General features: G+C 34.3%; 1 protein-coding gene across 16 annotated transcripts in view; it reads right to left on the bottom strand.

Moving 5' to 3' along the window:
* The window catches only part of OSBPL8 (oxysterol binding protein like 8), a 157,770-nt gene that overhangs the window by 14,261 nt on the left and 119,472 nt on the right, over window positions 1-24,037 (bottom strand). For 12 of the 16 annotated variants that reach the window (XM_045811149.2, XM_045811153.2, XM_045811154.2 and 9 more), the window contains 12 exons: window positions 22,043-22,127; window positions 19,994-20,165; window positions 19,515-19,562; window positions 16,731-16,968; window positions 15,948-16,132; window positions 12,549-12,630; window positions 12,155-12,253; window positions 10,261-10,357; window positions 5,904-6,002; window positions 3,290-3,387; window positions 1,477-1,566; window positions 81-217 (listed from right to left, as the gene is read on the bottom strand). In XM_045811149.2, coding sequence (XP_045667105.2) covers window positions 81-217; window positions 1,477-1,566; window positions 3,290-3,387; window positions 5,904-6,002; window positions 10,261-10,357; window positions 12,155-12,253; window positions 12,549-12,630; window positions 15,948-16,132; window positions 16,731-16,968; window positions 19,515-19,562; window positions 19,994-20,165; window positions 22,043-22,127 — 1,430 coding nt within the window. The remainder of the gene's footprint in view (window positions 1-80; window positions 218-1,476; window positions 1,567-3,289; window positions 3,388-5,903; window positions 6,003-10,260; window positions 10,358-12,154; window positions 12,254-12,548; window positions 12,631-15,947; window positions 16,133-16,730; window positions 16,969-19,514; window positions 19,563-19,993; window positions 20,166-22,042; window positions 22,128-24,037) is intronic. The other 4 variants (XM_045811152.2, XM_045811156.2, XM_045811155.2 and 1 more) reach the window with 1 other exon arrangement.

Raw genomic sequence — 24,037 nt, 5'->3', positions numbered from 1 at the left:
GAGGAAAGTATCCACACTACTGAAGGATTAAAAAACACTCTTCAATATTTATGAAGTTGGCTGAAAAATCGTGTACTTACTTCTCTGATTCAAAATCTCCCTGCTCTTCAAATTTTACAGTGTGCCTTATTAATCTCCACTGCTTAATGTCTGGTGTTGGATTCCAGAAAACCTCTGAATTATCAGTCTTTTTGTCATTAATAAAAACTTCACTATCCTATATTTAAAGAAGTTAAACATTAATACAGAGAATTGTCATTTAAAAGAGGATTATTTAATGTAACAATACTTTCTTCCTGATACTTAATCCCACAGTTAAACATATTTTGAAAACAAATACAACTAGCACTTTTCTAAAAGTCCCAAATATCTTGTCATTTTATAAAACCATTAGATTAAATATGTAATACTAGTCATTTAAAAACTTTGAACACACAAAAAGTTTATGAGATTTCACAGGTTTTATTTAATAAACAAATTTCAATAATTACTTGCAAAAACCTCAACAACCATTTCTGAATTGTCAAAGTAGAGCACAGTATTTGCTAGAACTATAGTGAGATGCTGTTGACTATCTACGTACTCAATATATATATATACAAAAACCTCAACGAGCTGTTCTTAGCATTAAAAATTTGAGCACAATCTCAGAAATTTCATTTTTTAAATATAGTTTTATCTTTTTTCCAAATGATTTTTGGAAAAGTACATTTTTAAAATTACAAAGCATATGTGGTCTCTTGGTTGAGTCTCTAGATACAGTTTCATTTTCTCATCACATTTCTCATCATTTTCTGCTTATTATAATGCAGAAAATAGCATATATTCTGTGTGACAGTGCGAGTGCATCTAGGCAGTACCACGATATATCCTTCTTATTCATTTAAGCTCTTCTGAACAAAATTACATATATGTGAATTTACATCAGTAGAGAAATAAATAAAAGCCATTGCTCTCAAATACCACTGTATCCTTTCCATGTTCCTCAAAAGGAAATGTAAGTCTAACTGGAAAAGCCTCTTTCTTCGAGGTGAGAGGCAGTATACTGCTCTGAGTAGAAGCATAGCCCTGGAGCCAGAGAGCACAGGCTGGAATACTGCTCCATCACTTTGAGCAATTAAACTCTGTACCTCAGTGTCCTCCTCTGTAAAACAGAGACAGTTAACAGTACCCACCTCATACAGTTACTAAGTATTAAATGAGTTAATATGAGTAACATTTTAAAACAGTGCAGAATATTATAGGTGGTAAATGTTAGCTATTTTTATTGAATTAAAGTTTTGGAAAGATAAAGTATTGCATGAAACTAAATACTGTTGATAATAGCTCAATGCCAAGATATTTGTTAAGCTGAAGCTTATGTTGAATAGTGATGATGCTTTTAGCAATTGAATAAGTGAACTTATAAAATGTTATTTTTAATTTTTTTCACAGAATAAAATTCTTTTCGCAAAGCTAAAATACAAAAATACTTACCCAATGGCCTTCCAAAGTAGCTAGGACTTCTTTTCCCAATTTAAGTTTCCCTGATATTTGATTAACACAGTCACTACTACCTAGAAATGGCTTTTAAAAGAGAAAATGTTACAGAAATATTCTGCTTTTTACTAGTATTTACATTTAATGTAGACAAAAGGGAATGAAAGACATAACTGTATAGTTACAGTGCTACTGTAGGCAAAAAGGGTGATATTTTAGTCAGAAATGTTCAATGAAAAGAAACTGCGATTTGTTGCTGTGGAATAAATAGGTAAAATCAAACAGAGTGTGTGAGTCTCTAGATGCAGTTTCATTTTCTCATCACATTTCCCATCATTTTCTGCTTATTATAATGCAGAAAATAGTGAGAGTGAACATACTGAGATCACAAACGATGATTGCACCCTGTGCTCTCTTCTGACTCAACTATGGTCCATCAGTGTTGTAGTCTATTTAAAGCAATAACAATTCAGGGGATTTGAGGGACTTAATTCATCTATTAGAACAGCCCTTCCTTCAAAACAAAACAGTAAAACAATACTTAACCAAAAAAATCCTCCAAAAATTAAATTAGAAGAAATATACTTTGAGTTACTATATTGCCTTACTGATGTCTCTCGTCAGTGACAAAATTTTGATGTTCCAGTTTAGCCCTTAAAGGTGTCAGAAATTACTTAAGACATCTTTAGATTTTCAGATATTATCACCATACAAGCAAAAATTTGCTAAGATTAAAAAAAGGGGGAGGGGCACTGCACCAAATAATACTGAAGTGATACTTTTTCTCGGAACAAAGTTGCTGATCAGTTGGATTATCAACATCGGAGAAATCTAGTAACAAATATTAAACAGTTCATAGAAATATTCTCATCTGAACATAATGTATTGTCCTAAACCAATAACTGCCACAATAAAAAGGTCTTAAATTTCCCTTTCACGTAGACGCAAAATTTTCCAAAGATAGCCATCTTCCCCTGAGAAGAGGGGTCTGCATTCTTTCCCCTTGCGTTTGGGTGGGCTTGTAACTCTTCAAATAACAGAAAATGGTGGAAATGATATAATTTGACTTTTCTGCAACCAGGTCATGGATGGCAATGCAGCTTCCCCCTTGCTCACAAGAACACTTGCACTTGGAATCGTGAGCTGCCAAGTAAGAAGTCTGACTACCTTGAAGCCACTGTGCTGTGAGGAAGCCAAACCACATGGAAGGGCCAAACATACAGATGCTCAGATCAGCAGTCCTAGCTTTAGTCTTTAGGTTGTCCCAGCTCACGCACTGGACATATAAGTGATGAGCCTTCAGATAATTCCGGCCCCAAATGTTGAGTCACTCACAACCTGCAAGTCTTCCTGAGGCCCCAAACATTACATGGCAGATGTAAGCCATCCCCATTATGCTCTGTCCAAGTTCCCGACTGATAGAACCCCTACATATCAGAGCAAGGTTGTTTTTAAGACTGTGAGGTTGAGGATACTGTTAGGCAGAAACTAACCAATACAACTCTTACCGTACACAACGTTAGCTCAAGCTGATACATACTTTGTGGTCTTTTGTAAAGAAATGCTTTAATTTACTGAGGAATTTCTATCCATTCACTTCATGTATCTCATCTCCCATAAAATACCAATAGTTTTATTAATTAAAATCAATAAAAGAAGTCTTTCTGTTGATTTGGATCTGCCAAGGCTGCCCTGTGATGAATTCTGTGTTCTTAAATTTATTTTTTAATAAGGAACTAAACTGTGCTCTTTGTTCAATATTTATAGCAAGACCCTCTTTAATTAGGTGACACCTTCTATCTGCACTAACCTTTAGTTTGAATTCAAGTATTGCACTGTATCCAGTTTTCTGACACGTAATATTGACTATTCCACCAAGCTCCAGTGTCATTGTGCCATAAAGAATTCCTAAAGGAAAAAAAAAACAATTTTGACAAAAGGCTGAAGAGAGATACTGGCTAATAATAACAAGCAGAACTTTACAATCTACTCTCCTTCTAGGAGAAAGCAATAATTCAAGGGTATTCTGTCCCACCCAACAACAATCTGTAACATACACATGAAGTTGTTTCTGTAGGACTTAAACAGATAACAGAGGATAAGATTACTTGCAGATTCCATTCCATTTGTAGATCCAATTATTTGCGAATTCACACTCTCACTAAAACATGTTCAGCAATCCCAAAATAAATACCCACAGCACTTTTGTAATCCTTCATGGATATGCAGAAAGTGGTGAAAAACTTGAGCTGTCCCATGTGCAAATTGCCAGCTGAGACTGAACAAGGTTTCATCCCTCCTTTGGTAAACAAGTGCTGTTTTTGCAGTATATTTAAGAGCCACATTTTTCACAGTTTGGTGATTTTTGTTAGTAATTTTATGGTTTAAAATGACCTCCAAATATAGTGCTAAAGTGCTACCTAGCATTCCTAAGCACAGAAGGCTATAATATACCTTATGGAGAAAATGTTTGTTAAAGCTTGGTTCAGGCATGAGTTATAGTGCTGTTGGCTGCTAGTTCAATGTTATTGAATCGATAATATAAAACAAGGTGACTTTAAATAGAAACAAGGTTATGTATTGATTGGTTGATGAAAAGGTGAGGAACCTAATCTTGTGTTTCCCCTAGGAGCAATGGCTTAGTATTCATTAAAATGTGTTTGTGGTGACTTTATGGAACATAACTACTGCTAATCACAAGAATCAACTATGTAAGTAAGACAAACATGTAAAAAAAAAACCCCTCAAGATAGGTTCTGTGGCTAGAAGTTCAGAGAATTCATTTGACTTTGTTAAGTGTGTGTGTGTGTGTGTGTGTGTGTGTGTGTGTGTGTGCATAATCTGTTCTTGGACTAAATTGTTAAGGGAGCTTTTAAAATGCAAATGCACAATGTTAATTTCAACAGACTATGCAATGTGTCTCATACTTACTTGGCTATGGAACTCACTTTGTAAAACAGTTTGTGAGATTAATGATTTGAGGAACACATCATAGAAAATACACAAAGGTAGAAAACAATCATTATTTCCTATGCTCATTCACAAGGGGTTATTATAATCTCGTTTTTTCCACGCCACAAGAAAAAAAAAAAACATTGGCACTGGGTATCTACATAAAATAATATTCTTTATTCTAAATGATATAAGATTTTAAAATATATTTCTTATCAATTTAGTTCATAACTTCAGATATTTCACTCCATGCCTATTTCAAGAACCACACATGAAGCTCTAAGAATTATCAAGCCTGAGGCCACAAGGTGGCCACTCTCATACTTCAAACAAGGTAGGTCCATGTTACAATGGATGGGAGTCAACAAGCCTAGAGTTTAGTCTCAAGAGTTCTCACTGGTTTGGCCTTAGGTAAGATTCTTTTTTTTTTTTTTTTTTTTTTTAAGATTTTATTTATTTATTTGACAGAGAGAGACAGTCAGTGAGAGAGGGAACACAAACAGGGGGAGCTGGAGAGGGAGAAGCGGGCCCCTAGCGGAGGAGCCTGATGTGAGGCTCGATCCCAGGACCCTGGGATCACGCCCTGAGCTGAAGGGAGACCTGAAGGCAGACGCTTAAGGACTGCACAACCCAGGCGCCCCTTTAGGTAAGATTCTTAACCCTCTCAGTTTCTACAACTGTGAAATGAGGCCACATTAAATAATTACCATGTTTTCATGAATCAGTTTCTAAAAGAGGATAATTATTACCCAAAAAAGTTATTTTAAAAAAAATGGGTTGGAAATATCAATACAGATATTGAATGTTGAAGCTGATGCCGACACAGAGATCTTGACCTGGCTGTGTGATCTCAGGCAAATTAACCTCTGTGTGCCTCACTTTCCACATCCATAAAACAGACAATATTACCTACTTTACAGTGCTGTAGGAATGATTAAATGAGTTTATAAAAATGTAAGGTGCACAGAATGGTTAGGTCCCCGGTCTGCTGTAAATGATAGTATCTTTATCTGTATCTTAAATAATGGGGGAAAAGTATAATACATTAGTTTTTAAGAAATTGCCAAATGAGGATAAGAAAATTTTTTAAAGGACTCAGTATACTGAAAAGCAGCAAATTAACATTTTAAAAAGGGGTGAAGGTACAAGAAAATGAAAATGATTTTTAAAAAGATTTAAATAATGGGCAATTTCATCAATTTTAAAACCTGTACATTAGGTAAATGAAATTCCATTATTATAAATCAGCCTTTTCCAACTGATGTATGTGTCATAAAAGTCTGTTGTAGGTGAATTAATTCACCACAGAAATATTCAGTAGATGAAGCAATAATCTTAAATATTTGTAAACCAAGGACACTTTCAAACAAAAGGCTGACTACATCAATCACAAAACACAACAAATTATAGCCATATACATTTACTTAAAAAGGTTTACGGAATATCTAACTCAAGTATGGAAAATACTTTACCTTTACAATGAGCATATGGCATTGTCATGACATAATCTTCACCTCTATTCAAGAAAGTTAATCGTGCTTCTCCTTCTAATATTGCAGATAAGGAGTTTCCTAGAATAAATATCGTTTATTAAATTTCACAAAACTAATGCAACCAATTCAAAATAAACAAAATATACTCAGGACACCTACCATACATCTACAGTGGAATGTCTTAAAAATGTCTCAATCTCAATGTGCCCAAATGTATATTTGTTATCTTATATACAAAACATATGTGAATATGTGACACATATTACTAATTTTACAAAATTAGTACTTTTAAAAGGTACAGTTATGTGCTTGTTATGTTATTTTATATGGGGTTCTTAAAAATCTTAAACACATAGAACATTCAATAAAACACTGTTTTATGGTATGGCTTAATAACAAATCTGTGTTTGAATAAAAACATTTCTTATAAGTTACACAGTTAAGTCCCAAGCTTTTAGTACTTAAAATTGATATAATACTATAAATAATTTGAAAAAAGAAAACATAAGCATAACCCATCAAAATGCAATCATTGATAAAATTCCATGGTATTTTCTTCTAGTTTTTCTCCCATGTGTATTTTTCTTTCCCCCATCACCAGTTTTATTGAGGCATAATTTACATTCAACATGTGACCCACTTTAAGTGTGTATTTCGATAATCTTGACAACTGTATACAGTCATGTAACCATCATCACACAATTAAGATACAGAACTTTGCATCAACCCAAAAAGCTCCCCCTCGTTTCTTGACAGTAAGTCCTTTCCTCCAGCCTCAGGAAACCATGGGTTTGGTTTTTGTCACTGTAGTTCTACTTATTCTAGAATTTGTACAGATGGCATCACAGAATATGTAGTTTATTGTTTGACTTCTTTTACTTACCCAAATGTTTTTCACGTTCACCCATGCTGTTGTATCAACACTTCATGCCATTGTAACAATTTTTAAAAATCTAATATATGAAGATAGTATATCTATTTATTTAAATCTTGTTTAATTTTCCTCAGCAATGCTTTGTAGTTTTTCAGTGTACAAGTGCTACACAATTTTTATTTTATACCTATTTTATTTTTCACATACTATTATAATTGGAGATGTTTTTTATTTTTTATTTATTTTTATTTTTTTTAAAGATTTTATTTATTCGACAGAGATAGAGACAGCCAGTGAGAGAGGGAACACAAGCAGGGGGAGTGGGAGAGGAAGAAGCAGGCTCATAGCGGAGGAGCCTGACGTGGGGCTCGATCTCGTAACGCCGGGATCACGCCCTGAGCCAAAGGCAGACGCTTAACCGCTGTGCCACCCAGGCGCCCCTGGAGATGTTTTTTAAATTTCATTCTGCAAGTATTCATTTTTAGTATATAGAAATACAATTGGCTTTTGTATTTTGACCTTGTATCCAGCAACCTTACTAAATTCACTTATTAGTTCTAGCAGTTTTTGAATATTCTTGAGAATTTTCTCTATAGATCAGGTATGTATATGGTTTTTAACTTCCTCCTTTCTCATCTGTATGCTTTTTCTTTAACTTGCCTGCTGCATTAGCTATGACTTCTAATGCAATTTTGTACAGAAGTAGTGAGAATGAACATTTTTGCCTTGTTCCTGATCTTAAGTAAAAATTATTTAATTTTCACCTTAAGAGTATGAAATTGGCTATGTATTTTTCACAGATACCTTTAATCTAGTCCTACTTTGTTAAGAGCTTTTATCATGAATGGGTGTTGAAATCTGTCAAATGCTTTTTCTGCATTTATTAAAATGATATGGTTTTCCCTCATTCAATATGAACTACAGTGATTTTCAATGATATACCAACCTTATGTCTCCAAGATAAACTCCCCTTGATACATTGATCATGATATATACCCTTTTAATATATCCTTTTATGTGTGTGTCTATTACCCTTTATATATACTGATTTGTTACTAATTTGGTAAGGATTTTTACGTGTATATTCATGAGAGATAAGGATCTATACTTTCCTTGTACTGTCTGGTCTTGGGATTAGGGTACTGTAGGCCTCATAAAATGAGCTGAGAAATATTTCCTCCTCTCCTCTTTTCTGTAAAATGTTATACAGAATTAGTTTGGTGGTTTTTGTTGTCGTTGTTGTTTTGGTATTATTTCTTCTTTAAATATTTAGAAGAACTCAAGACATTATGAAATTGGTATATACGTTTCTTTAAAGATTTATTTATTTGAGAGAGAGAAAGAGAGAGTGGGGTGGAGGGACAGAGGGAGAGGAAGAGGGAGAGGGAATCTCAAGCACATTCCCTGCTGAGATGGAGCCTGACACAGGGCTGGATCTCAGGGGGCTAGTTTTCAAGGCCCTGAGATCATGCCCTGAGGCGAAATCAAGAGTCAGATGCTTAAATGACTGAGCCACCCAGGTGCCCCAGAGTATATTTTTGAAGGAAGAGTTTTGGTTATTATCACTGGTTATTATCATGGTTATTATCACTGAAAACACCATAAATGTACTTAAAAATAATGTGTATCCTGTAACTGGTTGTAATATTCTAGAAATATCAATTAGGGTAAGGTGGTTGATAGTGTTCTTCAGGTCTTATGTGTCTTTGCTTATATTTCATCTAGTTGTCTCATCATTTGCTGAGGAGAGAAGGTTAGTGTATGACTATGATTTTAGAATTCCTATTTCTCCCCTTAATCAATTTTTGCTTCATGTATTTTGAAGTTCTGTGATTAGGCATACAGACATTTATGATTATGCTGATGTACTAAACTTTTTATCATTATGAAATGTTCCTCTTTACCTCTGTTAACACTTTGTCTTAAAATTTATTTTATTCATATAGCCACTCAATTGTACTTAATGTATAATTTACCTTTTAACTTTTTTGTTAACCACATCAAAATGTCAAGAAAGAGACTACTTGTTGAGAGGAATATATTCTGTCCAGATGTCTTTAAATTTAGCTTAATTTAGACTTAAAAAAAATGAACTAATTCCTAGACCAATATAAACTCACCAATATCAACTCACCTAAGCAATTTCTATATGAACAAGTCAATAAACCAAAGGAAGAAGTTATCAAAAAAGTTCCCCTACAAAGCCTGAATTTAGTATATTTTTTCAAAATATAAAGAAACAGATAGCTCTGATGTACACAAACTGTAATATAACATGGCAAAAAGAAGGCTAATTGCTGAAGTAATCCCAGAAAGTAAGCTATGTACTTGGTACTCAAAAATTTCTCCAAGCATATAACACACACTCATAAAAGCTGTTTACATTATAGTCAGAGGGGCATGAAGGAATGGGAAGTAAACTTACAAATGTATGTTACAATACAGGTACAGATACAAATATAGGTTACAAATATATATTACAATATAGGTACAAATACAAATATAGGTTACAAATATATGTAACCTTCAGAAGAAAACAATCATGTTCTAAAATAAGCAAAATAAAAGTAGGCAAAAAACCAAAACCAAAACCCAAAACAAACATCAAAAGAAATAAAAGACACCTTGAAGAAAATAAAAGCATATACCATATTCTTTTACCAAAAACTATTGTTAGATTTCCCTGTTACAGACTTATCTACAGTTCTCCATTCTATCAGTAACCAGACCCTTGGTTTCTGTTGCCATATTTTTCTAATTTTACCATAATTTTTTTTTCTCTCAGGTTTAGAATTCTTCATTTAATTCATTGATTTTTCTCCATTTAAAAATTAATTTAAAAAAACAAAAGTATTTAAGGTTAAATACTTTCTACTAGTATACAGTTTTGGCCATTTGTTTGTTTGAATTATAGTTTTCAGATTATGGTTTCCTACAATAACCATATTTCTCTATTTTCTCTTGTATTAACAAAAGTTTTTATTAGTATGTTATTGGCCCAAGATTATATATCATTGCTGATTGACCCTGGACCAAGGATTCTAACTGCACTTGGATTCTTTCTCTCTCTATTCAAAGACCAAAATAGAATGATCAAGCAAGCCCTCAGGTATAATGAGATGGAACAAAAAAGCTCAGCGGGACTAAAGGTAAAAGAAATACATTATGCGCTAAAATGGCTAGCTACAGTGGTCAATCATTCTGTCTTTTGGGTAAATGGTGTTTGCCATGAATTTACACATATGTAAAAAAGAAAATGGGTCATATTTACAAGTCATACTTATGAACAGGCAAAGAGAAACACAATAAGGAGAGGCCATTATTCAAGTTAAGGATGATACTTAAAATGACATATAAATTCCTTACTGAAAACAGCCCAAGACATTGTCTATAGGAAAGCTCACCAGAAAATACTACCTTCCAGAAAAGGGTGCATGCAGACTGAGACAAGGAGAAACTCACCATAGAACTTGGACTTAGCCAGGATACTACCACTAAGGCAAAATCCATCCTTTCGGTTACTAACATAAAAGGCAGATATTGGTGGATGATGGGACACCTTTGAACACAAGAAAAAAATGTAAACTATAATAACATAAGCATATTATTATGCTATTATCAAAAGTTTCAAGTCTTAAAAATATACTCTAATAATAAGAGGCAATGTTTGGTAAGTGGTAAAATTAAACTGGTGATTATAGTAACTAGCCTCCAAGATATCTCCCAAGGAAACCACCTCCTGGTATTCACACCATTAGGTGGGCTCCTCTTACACTGTACCAAAGTTACTTTGTGTAAAAGTGACATATATCACTTCTGAAATTAAGTTATAATGCACTATCCATTTTGGTCTCTCTCTCTCTCTCAGATCATTAGCTCCGAGAAACCAGATTCCATGTTGTGAACAACCCTATGGAGAAACCCATGTGGAAGGAAATTGAGTGCTCTTGTCAAAAGCCATGTGATGAGCTTGGAAGTGAAATCTTCTAGCCCAGGTAAGTGTTCAGATGATTGCAAAGCTGGCTGACATCTTAACTGCACTCTCATGAGAGACCCTGAGCCAGAACCATCCAGCTAAGCAGCTCTCAGATTCCTAAATTTCATTGTAGGAGCTAATAAATGTTTGTTGTTTTAAGTTCTGGCAGTCACTTATTATATAGCAATGGATAACTAACACATTAGTGGCTCTTCTTCATATGGATTACTAAATAGGCGATAGGAAACAAAAGCTTTGACAAATATTTTACTTTAGTAATCTAACACTTTCTATATAGATAGATAGATAGATACACCTTATGTTGTCTGAAATGAGTCAAAGCTAAAATCAAAGCCTTCTCAAGCTTCTCAATTTACTGAGGAATTATAGTGAACTAAAATGCAAGGTGGTATAATCAATAATTTTTTAAAAAATTAATATACAGATAAGTCATCTCCACTTGAGAGGTATATCAAAATCTCTAGGGAAGAGGAAGGTTTTTCAAATGACACATAGTCTCCTCATCCTTCTTACACTCTAGGTGAGAATTATTATAGTAATGCGTCATTGTAATTGAGAAAAAAAATGTCATATTCCTCAGGACCAGGGGGAAAAGAAGGATGAGGGGAAAAGACTGAGAATCATGAATATAAATGCATATAAGTCTAAATTAATGAAAGATTAAAACTAAGAAATATTTTTGACTGCCTACTATGTGTACAACAGAAAGAGAAATTTACAGGAAGGGAATTCCTTCAAGGAGCTGACAATTCAATTAGGAAATAAATATCCTGTAAACAGTTAAACAGTGTGTTAAAATAACAGCTTACTGGAGTCACCCTGATCATGAAAGGGGAGCAGGTCAGGGATGGTTTAGATGGAGAATAGCTGAGAAGAAATATTGGAATGGGAGAATTAAACTATAAAATAATGAGGCAAAAAAGTGCAATATCAGGTTACCTAATTATGAATGCAGAGGTCTGATTACTATAGAAGATTAAGAAAGGCATCTAATTTGAGATTTATTTAGAAAGATATGGAAGACCTTGAATGGCAGACGAGTGGGTGTAAATCTGATTTAGGAACTCAGAAACCACTGGACAATTTTGGTCATAAAGGAAACAAAATCCGTGGTGTGTGTGGGGGGAGACACAGGAAAAATAAAGATTTATTTTTGGTCACAGGATTCCATGACTGTAAACAGTAATACTTATAAATATGATATTTAGTAGTATTCAGTACTAAAAGGTTAAATGCTTACCAAATATTCACTAATAAGAAATGTTAATCAACAGTGAATTTACTGAGTTAATATTTTTTATTAAAATATTCCAATAACTTCCGAACCAGTTTTGTTTCTGTAACATGCACTTCTAATACCTGTTCAGCAATATAAAAAGTTTTGCTGTTTGTTCTGGGATGAATCCACAAACAACGGAAAGTCTCACCAAGTATAGGATTGTAAGGTTTCTTCAGTCCCTGGTAAAAAAAAGATACAAGTTTCAAAATACAAATCTGGAAGACTCAAAATAGCTTAAACCAGTCAAAATGGATTTAGTTGTGTCATCTGGGAGCTATCCTTATAAAATTTCACAGTAGAGACATGAAATAAAATGAAATCACTTCAATGCACAATATAGGTCTAAATGATTAAGTAATTTGCAATTCTGCTTACTCAAAGAGGTCCTGTAATGCTTATCAATAAATAAACTAAAGATAACATAAAAAATAAAGAACTCAGATAAGGTCAAGGAAAGTAAAATATAAACATTACCTTTGGCTTTTTATAGAATCCTGATAAATACCATTTCACTACTTTCTTCAAACGGAAATAAGGATTTTCTTCAAGAGCAGCCCTATAACACAAAATGTATCACAAATTCTCCCTTGTATTTATCAAGTAAACAACTGAGTATGAGATATTACTGGAAAACCTAAGTCATATTTAAAATAGATGGCAAAACAACCATGTAAATCAATCTGTAAGAATAACTTTTCATAATCTGGTTGCTTTTCTCCCCATTTTTCCTATTGTTTGATATACTGCCCAGGTCTTTGCTCAAATAGTTTTTGGAAATTCTCCAAACCAAGGTTTTTTAAGTGGGGTTCTTAGAGACCTAGATATTGCTAGGAGTTCTGTAAGAAACTATGATCGGAAAAAAAAAAAAAAACCAAAAAAAAAAAAAAAAAACCACATTTTGAGATTCAAAGATTGCATAATTCCTAGCATTTGCAATGATGGGGCCAAGCAGCCTCATTAACAATTTCAATAGAGGTCTTCAGTTCCCTATATCAGAGAAAGATCGTGTCCACCTGATTTAGTCTATTCTCAGTCGCTGATGTTAGAGGAAATCAACAATAACTGGTGAGTGCCATCCTCCAACAATAACTGGGAGGACGACAGGCTGGTATTAACCTCTCCCATGAAAAATGCTCCCTTAAGAACAGGATTGTATGCTTTTTAGTTCCTAGTACAAAATACAGAAGTTTCAAATCACAAATATGGAAGTTTTAAGATAATTTAAGTCAATCAAAAAGGATTTAATCTATTCTTAGCCTTTAATCCTATGTGCTACCAAGTGATTTTCCAGTGAATAAATTCCATCAATGTAGCAGATAAACAAAGAACAATTTTCACTTTAAAGAAGAAATTATAGGGGTGCCTGGGTGGCTCAGCTGCTTGGGTGTCTGCCTTTGGCTCAGGTCATGGTCCTGGAGTTCTGGGATTGAGCCCCATATCGGGCTCCCTGCTTAGCAGGGAGTCTGCTTCTCCCTCTGCCCCTCACCCTGCTCGTGCTCTCTCTCACTCTCTCTCCCCCAAATAAATAAAATAAAATAAAATAAATAAAGAAGAAATTTTTAGAAGCCATGACTCAGCAACCCCCTTGGCTTTCTGCTGTTGCTATAAACACTATAAAACATTGACCGTGTACATCAGAAGTGAATTCTATCGAGTTTTCATACGTACATAACATATATATATATGAACAATAATTACAATAATTATTCTTTAACTATTTATTATTTCCCTCAAGCATGTCTGAAAGTTCAGTGTCATGACTTTTTTCTGAGAGAGAGAAAGAGTGCACGATGCATGCCGGGTGGGGGGTGGGGAGTGCGAGAGGGAGAGAAAGAACTTAAGCAGGCTCCAGGCCCAGTCTGACTCAGGGCTCCATCTTGTGGGGCTCAATCTCACAACCCTGACATCATGACCTGTCAGACGCTTAACTGACTGAGCTACCCAGGCACCCCTAGTGATTTCTGAAAAAGTGTGAAATGGAAGAGACCGGGCTTAGGCTTACTGACAACTGTGCTGAGTCAAAAACTTGCCCTTATCAGGAGTAACAACTGTCTGACTGTACTCCTCCTATCGTGGTTTAAATTCTCTTACTATGCAATTTTATTTTATATTTTACATATACGTGGTTCAAAACTCATAGCAATATGAAGAAGTATACATGTCTTGCTTGTCCCATCTCTCCATATAGGCAATTTTTAAAAATTTTTTTTAGATAAATAGTTTTCTTTAAGTATAAAAAAACAAATAAAATTATGCAGCCGGAACACTTATGCACAAAGAAAAGTTGGACCTTGATTTTTCCACACATACATAATCCTAAAGATCCCTCCAAATCAGGTTATAGACTTCCTATGTGTAAATGTATCATACATTATTTAACCACCAGTCAACTACGGCTGACTACCTGGGTTATCTAATCTTTTACTATTACAAGCTGTGCTACAACAATCTTGCATATATATCATTTTGAATATGCAGAGATATATTTGTAGGAGTTATTACCAGAAGGAGGATTACTGGATCAAGGGATTGAATGGATCTATAATTTTGGTAAATATTGCCAGATTCCCTTCAAAAGCACTGTGCTAGTTTTTATCATGCAGCGGCAGCAGCATACAAGTGCCTGTTGCCCCACAAAGCCTTGGCAACAGTATGTGTAGCCAGAACAATTTGGGAAAATGCGCATCTCTCAAGAAGATCTTACTGTGAGATTCACAGGAACCTGCCTCATATTCTGAGAGAAATGAATTTCTAGACAGATAAAAGAACGATAATAAGATGTAAAGCAGAATTGGGGTATAAAAGCTTTGGGATTTTGGTCACTGTGATGGATAAAAAATAATAGCTAATAATTTGAATCTGCAGTTTTCTTATTTTGAGTGAGATTTACATGTTTAAGGACTGTTTCTATTCACTTTTGAACCACCTGGTCATTTCTTCCACTTCTTTTTCTATGAGGTAGCTGATCATTTCATTAAATTTCTAAGAGCTCTTTTTATTTTAGGGAGATTAACACTTTGGGTATGCCTTATTTTGCCAAAATATCCTAGTTTCTCAATTATCTTTTGATTCAGCTTATTTTTTTTGCAATGTTCAGTAAGCAACTAATAGACTAATAATGTAATTACTAAACTGAATATAGATATAGATGCAGAATCTAAAAATCCGGTCATAATACCAGAACTCAGTATCTTAGAAAACAGTGTCTCGAATAGCTGGAATGGGGGCAGCAAGCAAAGCTTGGAAAGGTATGCATAAAGTTGCTGTCTTTTACTGGTTCTCCAAGAAACTGCTGGGAAAGAGATGGGCAGTTCCTCCTCCACCTCCTTTATGCATGCCTTCCTCAGAATTATATCCAGGATCAGCTGGCAGGAAGAAAAGCAAAGATGGAAGTGGGGATTTATATCATAAGCCAGCAACTAGCCTGGCTGTGGTAAGCTGCACGTGCCTCACAAGCATACAGAGAGGATACATATAAACAAGAGTATAAGCCCCAGATGGGACCTGAACAAGAGCTTAGTGGACCGGGGGCGGGGGGAGGAGGGCGGTGGTGCACAAGAAATGCCAACCACCTCTCCCTATGTTAGGTCAGTGAACAGGTCAAAGAGCCTGAGAAAGCAGTGCTGTCATTAGGGGTAGACTCCTTGTCTTCCTCAACCTTGTGATCTCTCAACTCAACTTCATAAATGGAAACATTATACTAAAGTATTAAAAATTCTTATTTAGGTCAACTGTAGAAATGGTGAAGAGAGTGAAGAGTGATATCTCATTAGAGCCTGATTTTGGAAAGGCCTAACCACTGTATTTAGACTTCTGAAAAATCTTTTTAAACTATAAAGTGTCTTTCATTTTAAAAAGTGAGAATTTACTTACTCAGATAGGAAATCTGCATGATAGTAGTAATCTGAAAGTTTATCCAGGAAAGAACGAGGTTCCAAAATAAATGTAGGCAGAACCACCCGGGACAGGTCCATGCCAGGACGGACTTGTTTCAGCAGTGTCCAGATAAGGCTTTTGTTTTCTTCAGACACAGTTTCAGTTTGAGAAGCCTCACCTGCCTTTAGTAATTAACAAAAAATGCTGAAATATCATATTTATTTCAGACATATTAGGTATGTAGGTAAGACAGCTGATGTTGAAATCCGAATACGCCATAGAACTATTTCAAGCATTCTTAATATGAGTGGAAATAACTCATAAGATAATAAGTCTATAGCTATAAAACTTACGTTAAAAAGAGTAATTGCAAAGTGAAGGATATATACGAAGAATTCATTACAAAAACCATTACATGCTATTATTTTATACTATATTTATTTCTATGCACTAGCAATAACAAGAAAGTTATAAGCTCATGTATCCTTGTAATTTACATTGTACCTGGCAATGACATCAAGTAGTACTATCCTATTTCAAAAACAAACTTGAAGAAAATGTAAACTTTAACAGAATGTATTGGTACTCGTGTGAGTATACGTATTTAACTGTTTATAAATTCTAATACATTTCATATGTATGTGACTTTAAAAATAAAATAGGTATCATACAAATATTCTCTTTCAGGAAAATAAGCAATAGATCAAAGAAATATCTTCAATTTCACTTGGAAATTCCTAAGAATTAGAAAATCAGAATATCTGAATATTAGACTTTTACCTCTCCAAGTTCTTCATGGCTCTGTTCAGTGTAGGTAGTCTCCTTTAAAGGCTCAATGGGCTCAGGTTCTATGTAAGAGTCATCTTGCCTTTCTGATGTATCTGTGTCACTTTCTTCACTTTTCCCCATCACCTCATTATCAGACTCATCATGCTCTTGATCATTTTCTTTATCAGATTTATCAGAATACATATCTTGGTCCTTAAAATGCTGTCGTTCAATTTCACTATCATTTAACCTTGAGGGAAAGATTAGGAGGAAGAATAAAGGAGATTAAGAATATTTAATTTGTAAATCAGAATGAAATATAACATTTATTGAGACTTTAAGTGTCAGGCACTGTTCTGTGATTTACTGTTTTACTCAGTTAACCCTCAAAAATAACACTGTAAGTAATATTACTATTCTTACTTTACAGATTAGTAAACAAAGGCACAGAGAAATTAAATAAAAACCTGGGAAATATTTAAAGAAGACATTCTGAGTTCTTTGCCTCTTTAAAAGCTGTAAAAGCTTCCAAAAGCAAAATTTTAGACTTCCCCTTGTCAGATTTTTTTTTCGTTTTATAAACATCATTTGAATCAACCTCGCTATCACTTCTGGTCTAAAGAAAAACTTCAAGTCAAGACCATCAGATTTTCAAGTGAGCTCAAATGAATTATGGCTTTCCCCCTGTAAAGGTCTCTCCAAAGTCACTCAAAGTAAGTGAAAATATTAAAGTAATCCTCTCTAATACTTGACTCATAGGCTTATCTTGAGAAAAAAGTTCAAGAAGAATTGCTAATGGAAATTTCAGTTTATGGAAATAAACCTATTGCCTATAATTGATTAAGTTACTGTACCCCAACCCTATTCTTACTTATGGTGATTAGGGTTAATAATCTGTACAAAAAGGAATTTAAAAAAACCTCCCTGCTTGTGCATGCTCACTCTCTCTCTCTGTCAAATAAATAAATAAAATCTTAAAAAAAAACAAAAAAACAAAAAAAACAAAAACCCTCACTTCCAGAATAAAACAAAGGTGTAAAAATTTTTTTTTCCAAAATATTCATTTGTTTGGATTTTAACCAAAGAATCTTTTAAATACATACATACATACATATATACATAAATAAATAAATAGAGAGGGAGTGTGTGAGTGGGGGCAGGGGCAGAGGGAGGGAGAGAGAATCTCAAGCAGACTCTGTTCTGAGCACAGAACCAGACATAGATCCCACAACTCTGAGATCACCATCTGAGCTGAAATCAAGAGCTGCACGCTTCATTGACAGAGGCACCCAGGCTCCCCTAACCAAAAAATTTCTAACAGAAATTCATTTTTATAGTACTTATTTTCTTTCTTTCCCTTTATAATCATGTATTTTAAAAATGTAGTCTCAAATTCTGTCCCTGTTTTCTTACCATCTACACTTCTTAGCCTCTCATGATCTGGTTTTCACTCCCCTGAATCCACTGAATCTGTTCCCTTAAAGGTCACTAATGATGGCTTAGTTGACAAATCCAAGGCCTTGTCTAATCTTCATCTTCTGTGACTTCTCTGCGATTTTGATGATTAATTTCCTTGAAATGGTCTTAGTGCTCAGGTTGCACTAACTATGCTTTGACTCTTTAAGCTCTCTGATCCCTTACTTCCTTTCATCCTTAAGATATTTTAATCTTCCTTGGTCCTCTTATTTTCTCTATCCTCTCTTTCTTTTGGCAAGCTTGCCAATTTCAAGCCTTCACCATCATTTCTATTTTATTTTCAAACCCATGCATGAATAAGCTTCAGGCCCATGTTTTTAAATGCTTGGCTGATATCATCTATATGTCCTGGGACCAATGCATCCTCAACATGTCCAATATTTAATAAATAATCATCTCCCAACATGGTCCTTTTTAAAAATTTTACCATTGTCTTACTAGTCACTCAGCCTTAAAACTTGTAATCTTTAACTTCACCCACTCCCTGTCCCTTACATCCAAGCAGACAAAGGTAGGCCTCCATTCCCTTTATCTCTGCATCATCAGCTCTTAGCTCATGTTCTGTCATATAGCCAAATGAACACATTGCTATGTTGATTCTACCTTTGTAAAAATCTGTTTCCTGATTCCCTAGCTGAATGTTATCTTTCCATCCTTTAAATTCTCCTGGTCCTATATTACCCTAAAGCATCCCTCCCCTTTGGTTGTTTATGTCATTCTTATCTTCCTATTATTTATAGTTGCCTGGCATTTTACAGGTTTCAAACAAAACAAAATAAAATGTCTCTTTAGGATCAAAGAGCTAGTAAACTGTTGTACTGGATTCAAATTTAGGATCATATCTGATCTTCCTATATAATGCAGTGAATAATACAGAAAAGTATGTATAATGTCTTATATAGAAAAGAGGCTCAAAAAATTTAAATTAATAAAAATGTGAAGCAGAAGAAGTTTTAGGACTGCAAAATAATAGCACTTAAAAATTACCTGGGATTCAATAAAAACAATGGACTATTTACAGCTGAGGAGCTTCGAGGGAAAAATCTTGGGAAGAGGCCCCTCCAAACATTCGTTCTTAACTTTGAGGAAAGTAACCTCAATGTTGATGGGAATAAGTAGTTTCAGAGCAGAAGTTGAGTACTGGGACAAGGGAGGAGAAGGGAAATCTAAAATTCTTCCTACAAAGCAACAAGCGATGTGAACCTCAAACAAAGTATTTGTTAGTTTCCTTAGGGAAATATTTTTTTTAGTATTAACTACAATGAATATTTCAGAGGATAAAACCACAAACAGGATACAGTTCCAACCTGAAACACTTACAATATAGTAACGGGAGAATTCCACAAATACCATGTAGAGTAAGTGCCACTACCAAAAAAATTAAAAAGTGTTAAAGAACAGCAATAGAAGAACAGATTACATCTTACTGTCATGAAGCAGGAAAGGCTTTGCACTTGATATAATATTTGAGACTGGTCTTGAAGAACATGATTATAACAGGAGAAAAGAGCAATGAGGACCAGGAAACATTCTTAATGGAGGGAACACCATGTACAAATGTACAAAGACAAGGTATATATTTGGGAAAGAATAATTAATTCACATTAGCTGAAATCAAGGAAATAACTTTCTATACCTTGTAACAGCAACTAAACAGATCTCAAATCAGGCCTGAGGCCATAAAATAGGAAGAAAACAGCCAAGCTCAATTTTAGATACACTATAAAAATTCTAGGCCCACCAACTCACCTAGTGAACAACATAATCCCTTATAAAAATCAGTGACAGTAGCTACTCACTGAAAGTTGTCACCACTGTGGAGATTGTTAGCACGTAATAAGCCATACAAAGTCACATGTGTACTGTCTGATGAAATGCTCAGGTCATGTTCCTTTCCTTCCCTGATCATTGTACGTTTAAGAAGACTAGAACATTTCAAAGCCAACTCCAAAGCATCCATCCAGCACCTTCCTAGAAGAACACAGATTTGTAAGCAGTGTAGTTCAAGAAACTGTAAAAACCAGCAGCCATCTTAATTTAACGCCATTAACCTTTAAGCATACTATTATTTCTTTCAGAAACATGAACTGTCAAAGTTAATTTGAATATAAAGTCTTGCAAGGATTTTTTTAATGCGATTTTTCAGTTTAACAAGTGCTTTTTACAAAGCATCTAGAAACCACTGGTAAATAGCATATAGGATGCATTAGAAAGTACACCTAATCTAAAATAAATGTACTTTATTTTTAAAATCTTAGAATAGTAACAGGTAGTACAATTTGCAACTACCAAAGAAGGAACATAAAATATACTGAAGACATTATGTTTCTACTATAAACAAATTTATTAAAATGATGTTTTGTTGTTGTTAAAGGTCTATCCCCAGGTTTACCATCCAATCTACTCATATGTATGAAATTTCTGAGTCATGGAAATGCCTGTACAGTATTGTCAAGAACTGCCATATTAGTAGAAACACTAATAACTTTATTTTTTAAATTAAAATTTAGAACTGTATTAGCAAACAAAACAAAAACAAACCAAAAAAAACCCCAACAAAACAACAAAACCTGTTAGTTGCTCTTAAAAATGTATATGTATGTTTCAATGTCTGCCATAAATATCAGTTAAGTAAAACACTTTCATAATGTAACCTTGTGCCTGTGGTATTTTAATTTTAAAAATAATCATCAGGTAAAAGTAAACTTTGAAAGGTCACAAGATTCGCTAGGCTAAGCTAAATTATAAAACATAAAAGTGAGGAAAAAATCCATTATCAATTATTAAGGTTTTATTTTTTTTAATTTTTTTTAAAGATTTCATTTATTTATTTGACAGACAGACAGCCAGAGAGAGAGGGAACACAAGCAGGGGGAGTGGGAGATGAAGAAGCAGGCTCCCAGCAGAGGAGCCTGATGTGGGGCTTGATCCCAGAAGGCTGGGATCACACCCTGAGCTGAAGGCAGACGCTTAACGACTGTGCCACCCAGGTGCCCCCAATTATTAAGGTTTTAAAGTTAGGTTTGCTTTCACATAAGTAAGTTCTGCTTTTTCCAGATTGCTTCAATCTCTTATATAAAAAAACTCAAAACAGTGTATATGTGTTATAAATGTTAATTTTAAAAATATTTTATTTATTTGACAGCAAGTACAAGCAGGCCGAGTGGCAGGCAGAGGGAGAGGGAGAAGCAGACTCCCTGCTGAGCAGGGAGCCTGATGTGGGGCTCTATCCCAGGACCCTGAGACCAGGACCTAAGCCAAAGGCAGATGCTCAACTAACTGAGCCACCTAGGCACCCCTAAATGTTAATTTTTTTTAAAAAAAGGTTTACTTATTTGAGAGAGAGCGTGTGTGTGAGAGCAGGGAGGAGGGGCAGAAGGTAAACAGACTCCCTGCTGAGTGCGGAGCCTGACATGGGACTTGATCTCCCAGTCAAGCTGAAGCCAACAGTTGGATGCTCAGCCAACTGAGCCACCCAGGCAGCCCACAAATGTTAATTTTTATAATAAAATACAAATAGTATATTAAATGTACCTCTAAAATTATAAAACTTAATGAATTACCACAAAGAACACCAAGTCAAAAGGTGTTAATATGTCAATGGAGGATGAAAAAGAAAACTTTAGGCTGCCAATTTGTCACTTCATTTTACAGTGCTTCCTTCCGATCAGATTTCCCTGTCTACAAAGTTAATGATATTTTAGTATCAAAAGCAATTTATGATTACAATACCTTTGCTGCAAATACCATACTAAAGAGATTTTCCCCAAAGGAAAATACACAGTGGCATATAAAATAAACCCTTAAAAATGAGGACCAAAATCAAATCCATCAAAATCTATATTTACCATCTGACTCTGAAGTAGCTCGGATGATCAGATAACTGCTAGGTAAGGGCTGAGTTATAGATCCAACTGCTTCACCTTTTGGACCCTTAAAATAAATTAAAATAAAATAAATGGTATACCGTAAGTACTATGAAATCTCAACTTCATATTATCCACTATTACCTGTAACAATCTAACATAGGCATGGATTATAATCTAAAAGCAAACAAGCTTTAATCTCATGCTTCTTAAGAAAGCAGATGGTAAGTATTAATAAAAGTTTTCCTCTTCCAACAAATATACCTCCTTACAAGAAAACTGAACAACTTATAGCTATCATTAAACATCCCTACTTATTGTTCACATAGTAAAGAGAAACCTGCACTTAATTACACTAGACCAAATTTTAATTTAATAGAGAAATTTCCATCCCACAGATACTACTAAGATAAATAATATTAAATTTCTAGAGACCTAAAAAAAAAAAGCTGGAAATATAGTTATAATTTACAAGAAAAAGAGAAATGACTAGGTCTAGGTCTAGGGAAAATCTCTATTTTACAACCATTGATATAATGGTTATAAAATACTTGTTATAAAATACCAATGAAAAAAGCTCATTTTATTTTTCCAGAAAGAAAGAGGAATTTTGTCGTTGTTGTTGGCCAGGGTTATTTGTTTTAGGAGTATACAACACCAAGAACTCTATAGTAATTAGTATCACCAAGGCTAAATTTAGGTGAACCCAGTTCTTCCCTGGAAAGAAAATCTGAGGATAGAACTAATAGTATAATTTTGACAGACAAAGCCTACTTTTAAGTTGCAAGATCAAAGAATAAAATGAATTTGAGAAGCATAAACATAAAGAAGATATAGATTCAACATGAAAAAGCAGAAAAAATCAATATAATTTTAACAAATCCTGTAGTATCACTTGGGTGATATTTTCAAATAGCTTTATAATTTATTGCCCAGTTCCTACAACCAGCATAGAGTAGGATCTAGTCAGACTGCTTGGGTTTTGAGCTTGGTTCTGTGCTAGAAAAATTACTTAAGTAACTTCTGTAGGCCTCAATTTCTTTATCTGGGTAACAGGGAAAATTATAACCTCCTTAAAGGTATGAGAATTTTTAAAAGAGTCCACATAAAGTGCTCAAGAGTCCCAGATACAAAGTTAAGAACTGATAAATTCTACTTTTACCTTATCATAGATACTCTGAAGCTGTTTAAATAATATCCTAAGCATATTTTGCTTGTGGAGAATGTTCTGAAAATCATCTAATTGGACAAATTTCCCTCCCTCCCAACAATACTGGGAATTCAATAAATTTGACATTAAAAATCTTTTTTGATAATTTAAAAATTCATTATAATTCTTACAATTCCTAAGAGTAGCAGTAAAGAATAAATACTATACAGAAAACATTTTAAAAGTTGTTTTTTTCACTTGAGAATCACATGATATATAACTAACAGAGGTTCTTTGGGTTAAATTCTTTCCCTGTGGGAAGTGCCTAATCCCAGAATGGAACTAATTCTCTAATCCTAAATCTACTTCTGCTATGACTATAGGCTACTGAAATGAAGGTTAAAAGTCCAGGTATTTTATAGGCGTATGTATATTGCCTAATTAAGCAATACCAAAAGATATTTAAAAGCTGAGTTACTTTTGTTTAACCCTAAGTCTCAGTTAGGTGGCTTGCCTTAAAGAAGAACCTCTATACCCTTTATTCATGTATAACTGACCTTCTGAGAAACTAAAATAATGATTGCTTTGTAAAAATTTAAACTAAATCCACTTATTCCATTAACATTTAGTGCATGCCTAATGTCTGTAGAACTCCTTGGTAGTTAATCAAATAAGGCATTCCTATTTTCTTTTATTTTTTATGATTTTATTTATTTATTTGACAGAGAAAGAGAGCACAAGCAGGGAGAAGAAGGGCAGGCAGAGGGAGAAGTGGGCTCCCTGCTGAGCAAGGAGCCTGATATGGGGCTGGATCCCAGGACCTTGGG

This window comes from Ursus americanus, chromosome 17 (assembly GCF_024610735.1).
Source record: "Ursus americanus isolate L20-20 chromosome 17, mUrsAme1.1.p, whole genome shotgun sequence".
Lineage (NCBI taxonomy): Eukaryota > Metazoa > Chordata > Mammalia > Carnivora > Ursidae > Ursus > Ursus americanus.
The sequence above is the reverse complement of the archived record's forward strand: the minus strand, read 5'-3'. Positions and strand labels throughout refer to the sequence as shown.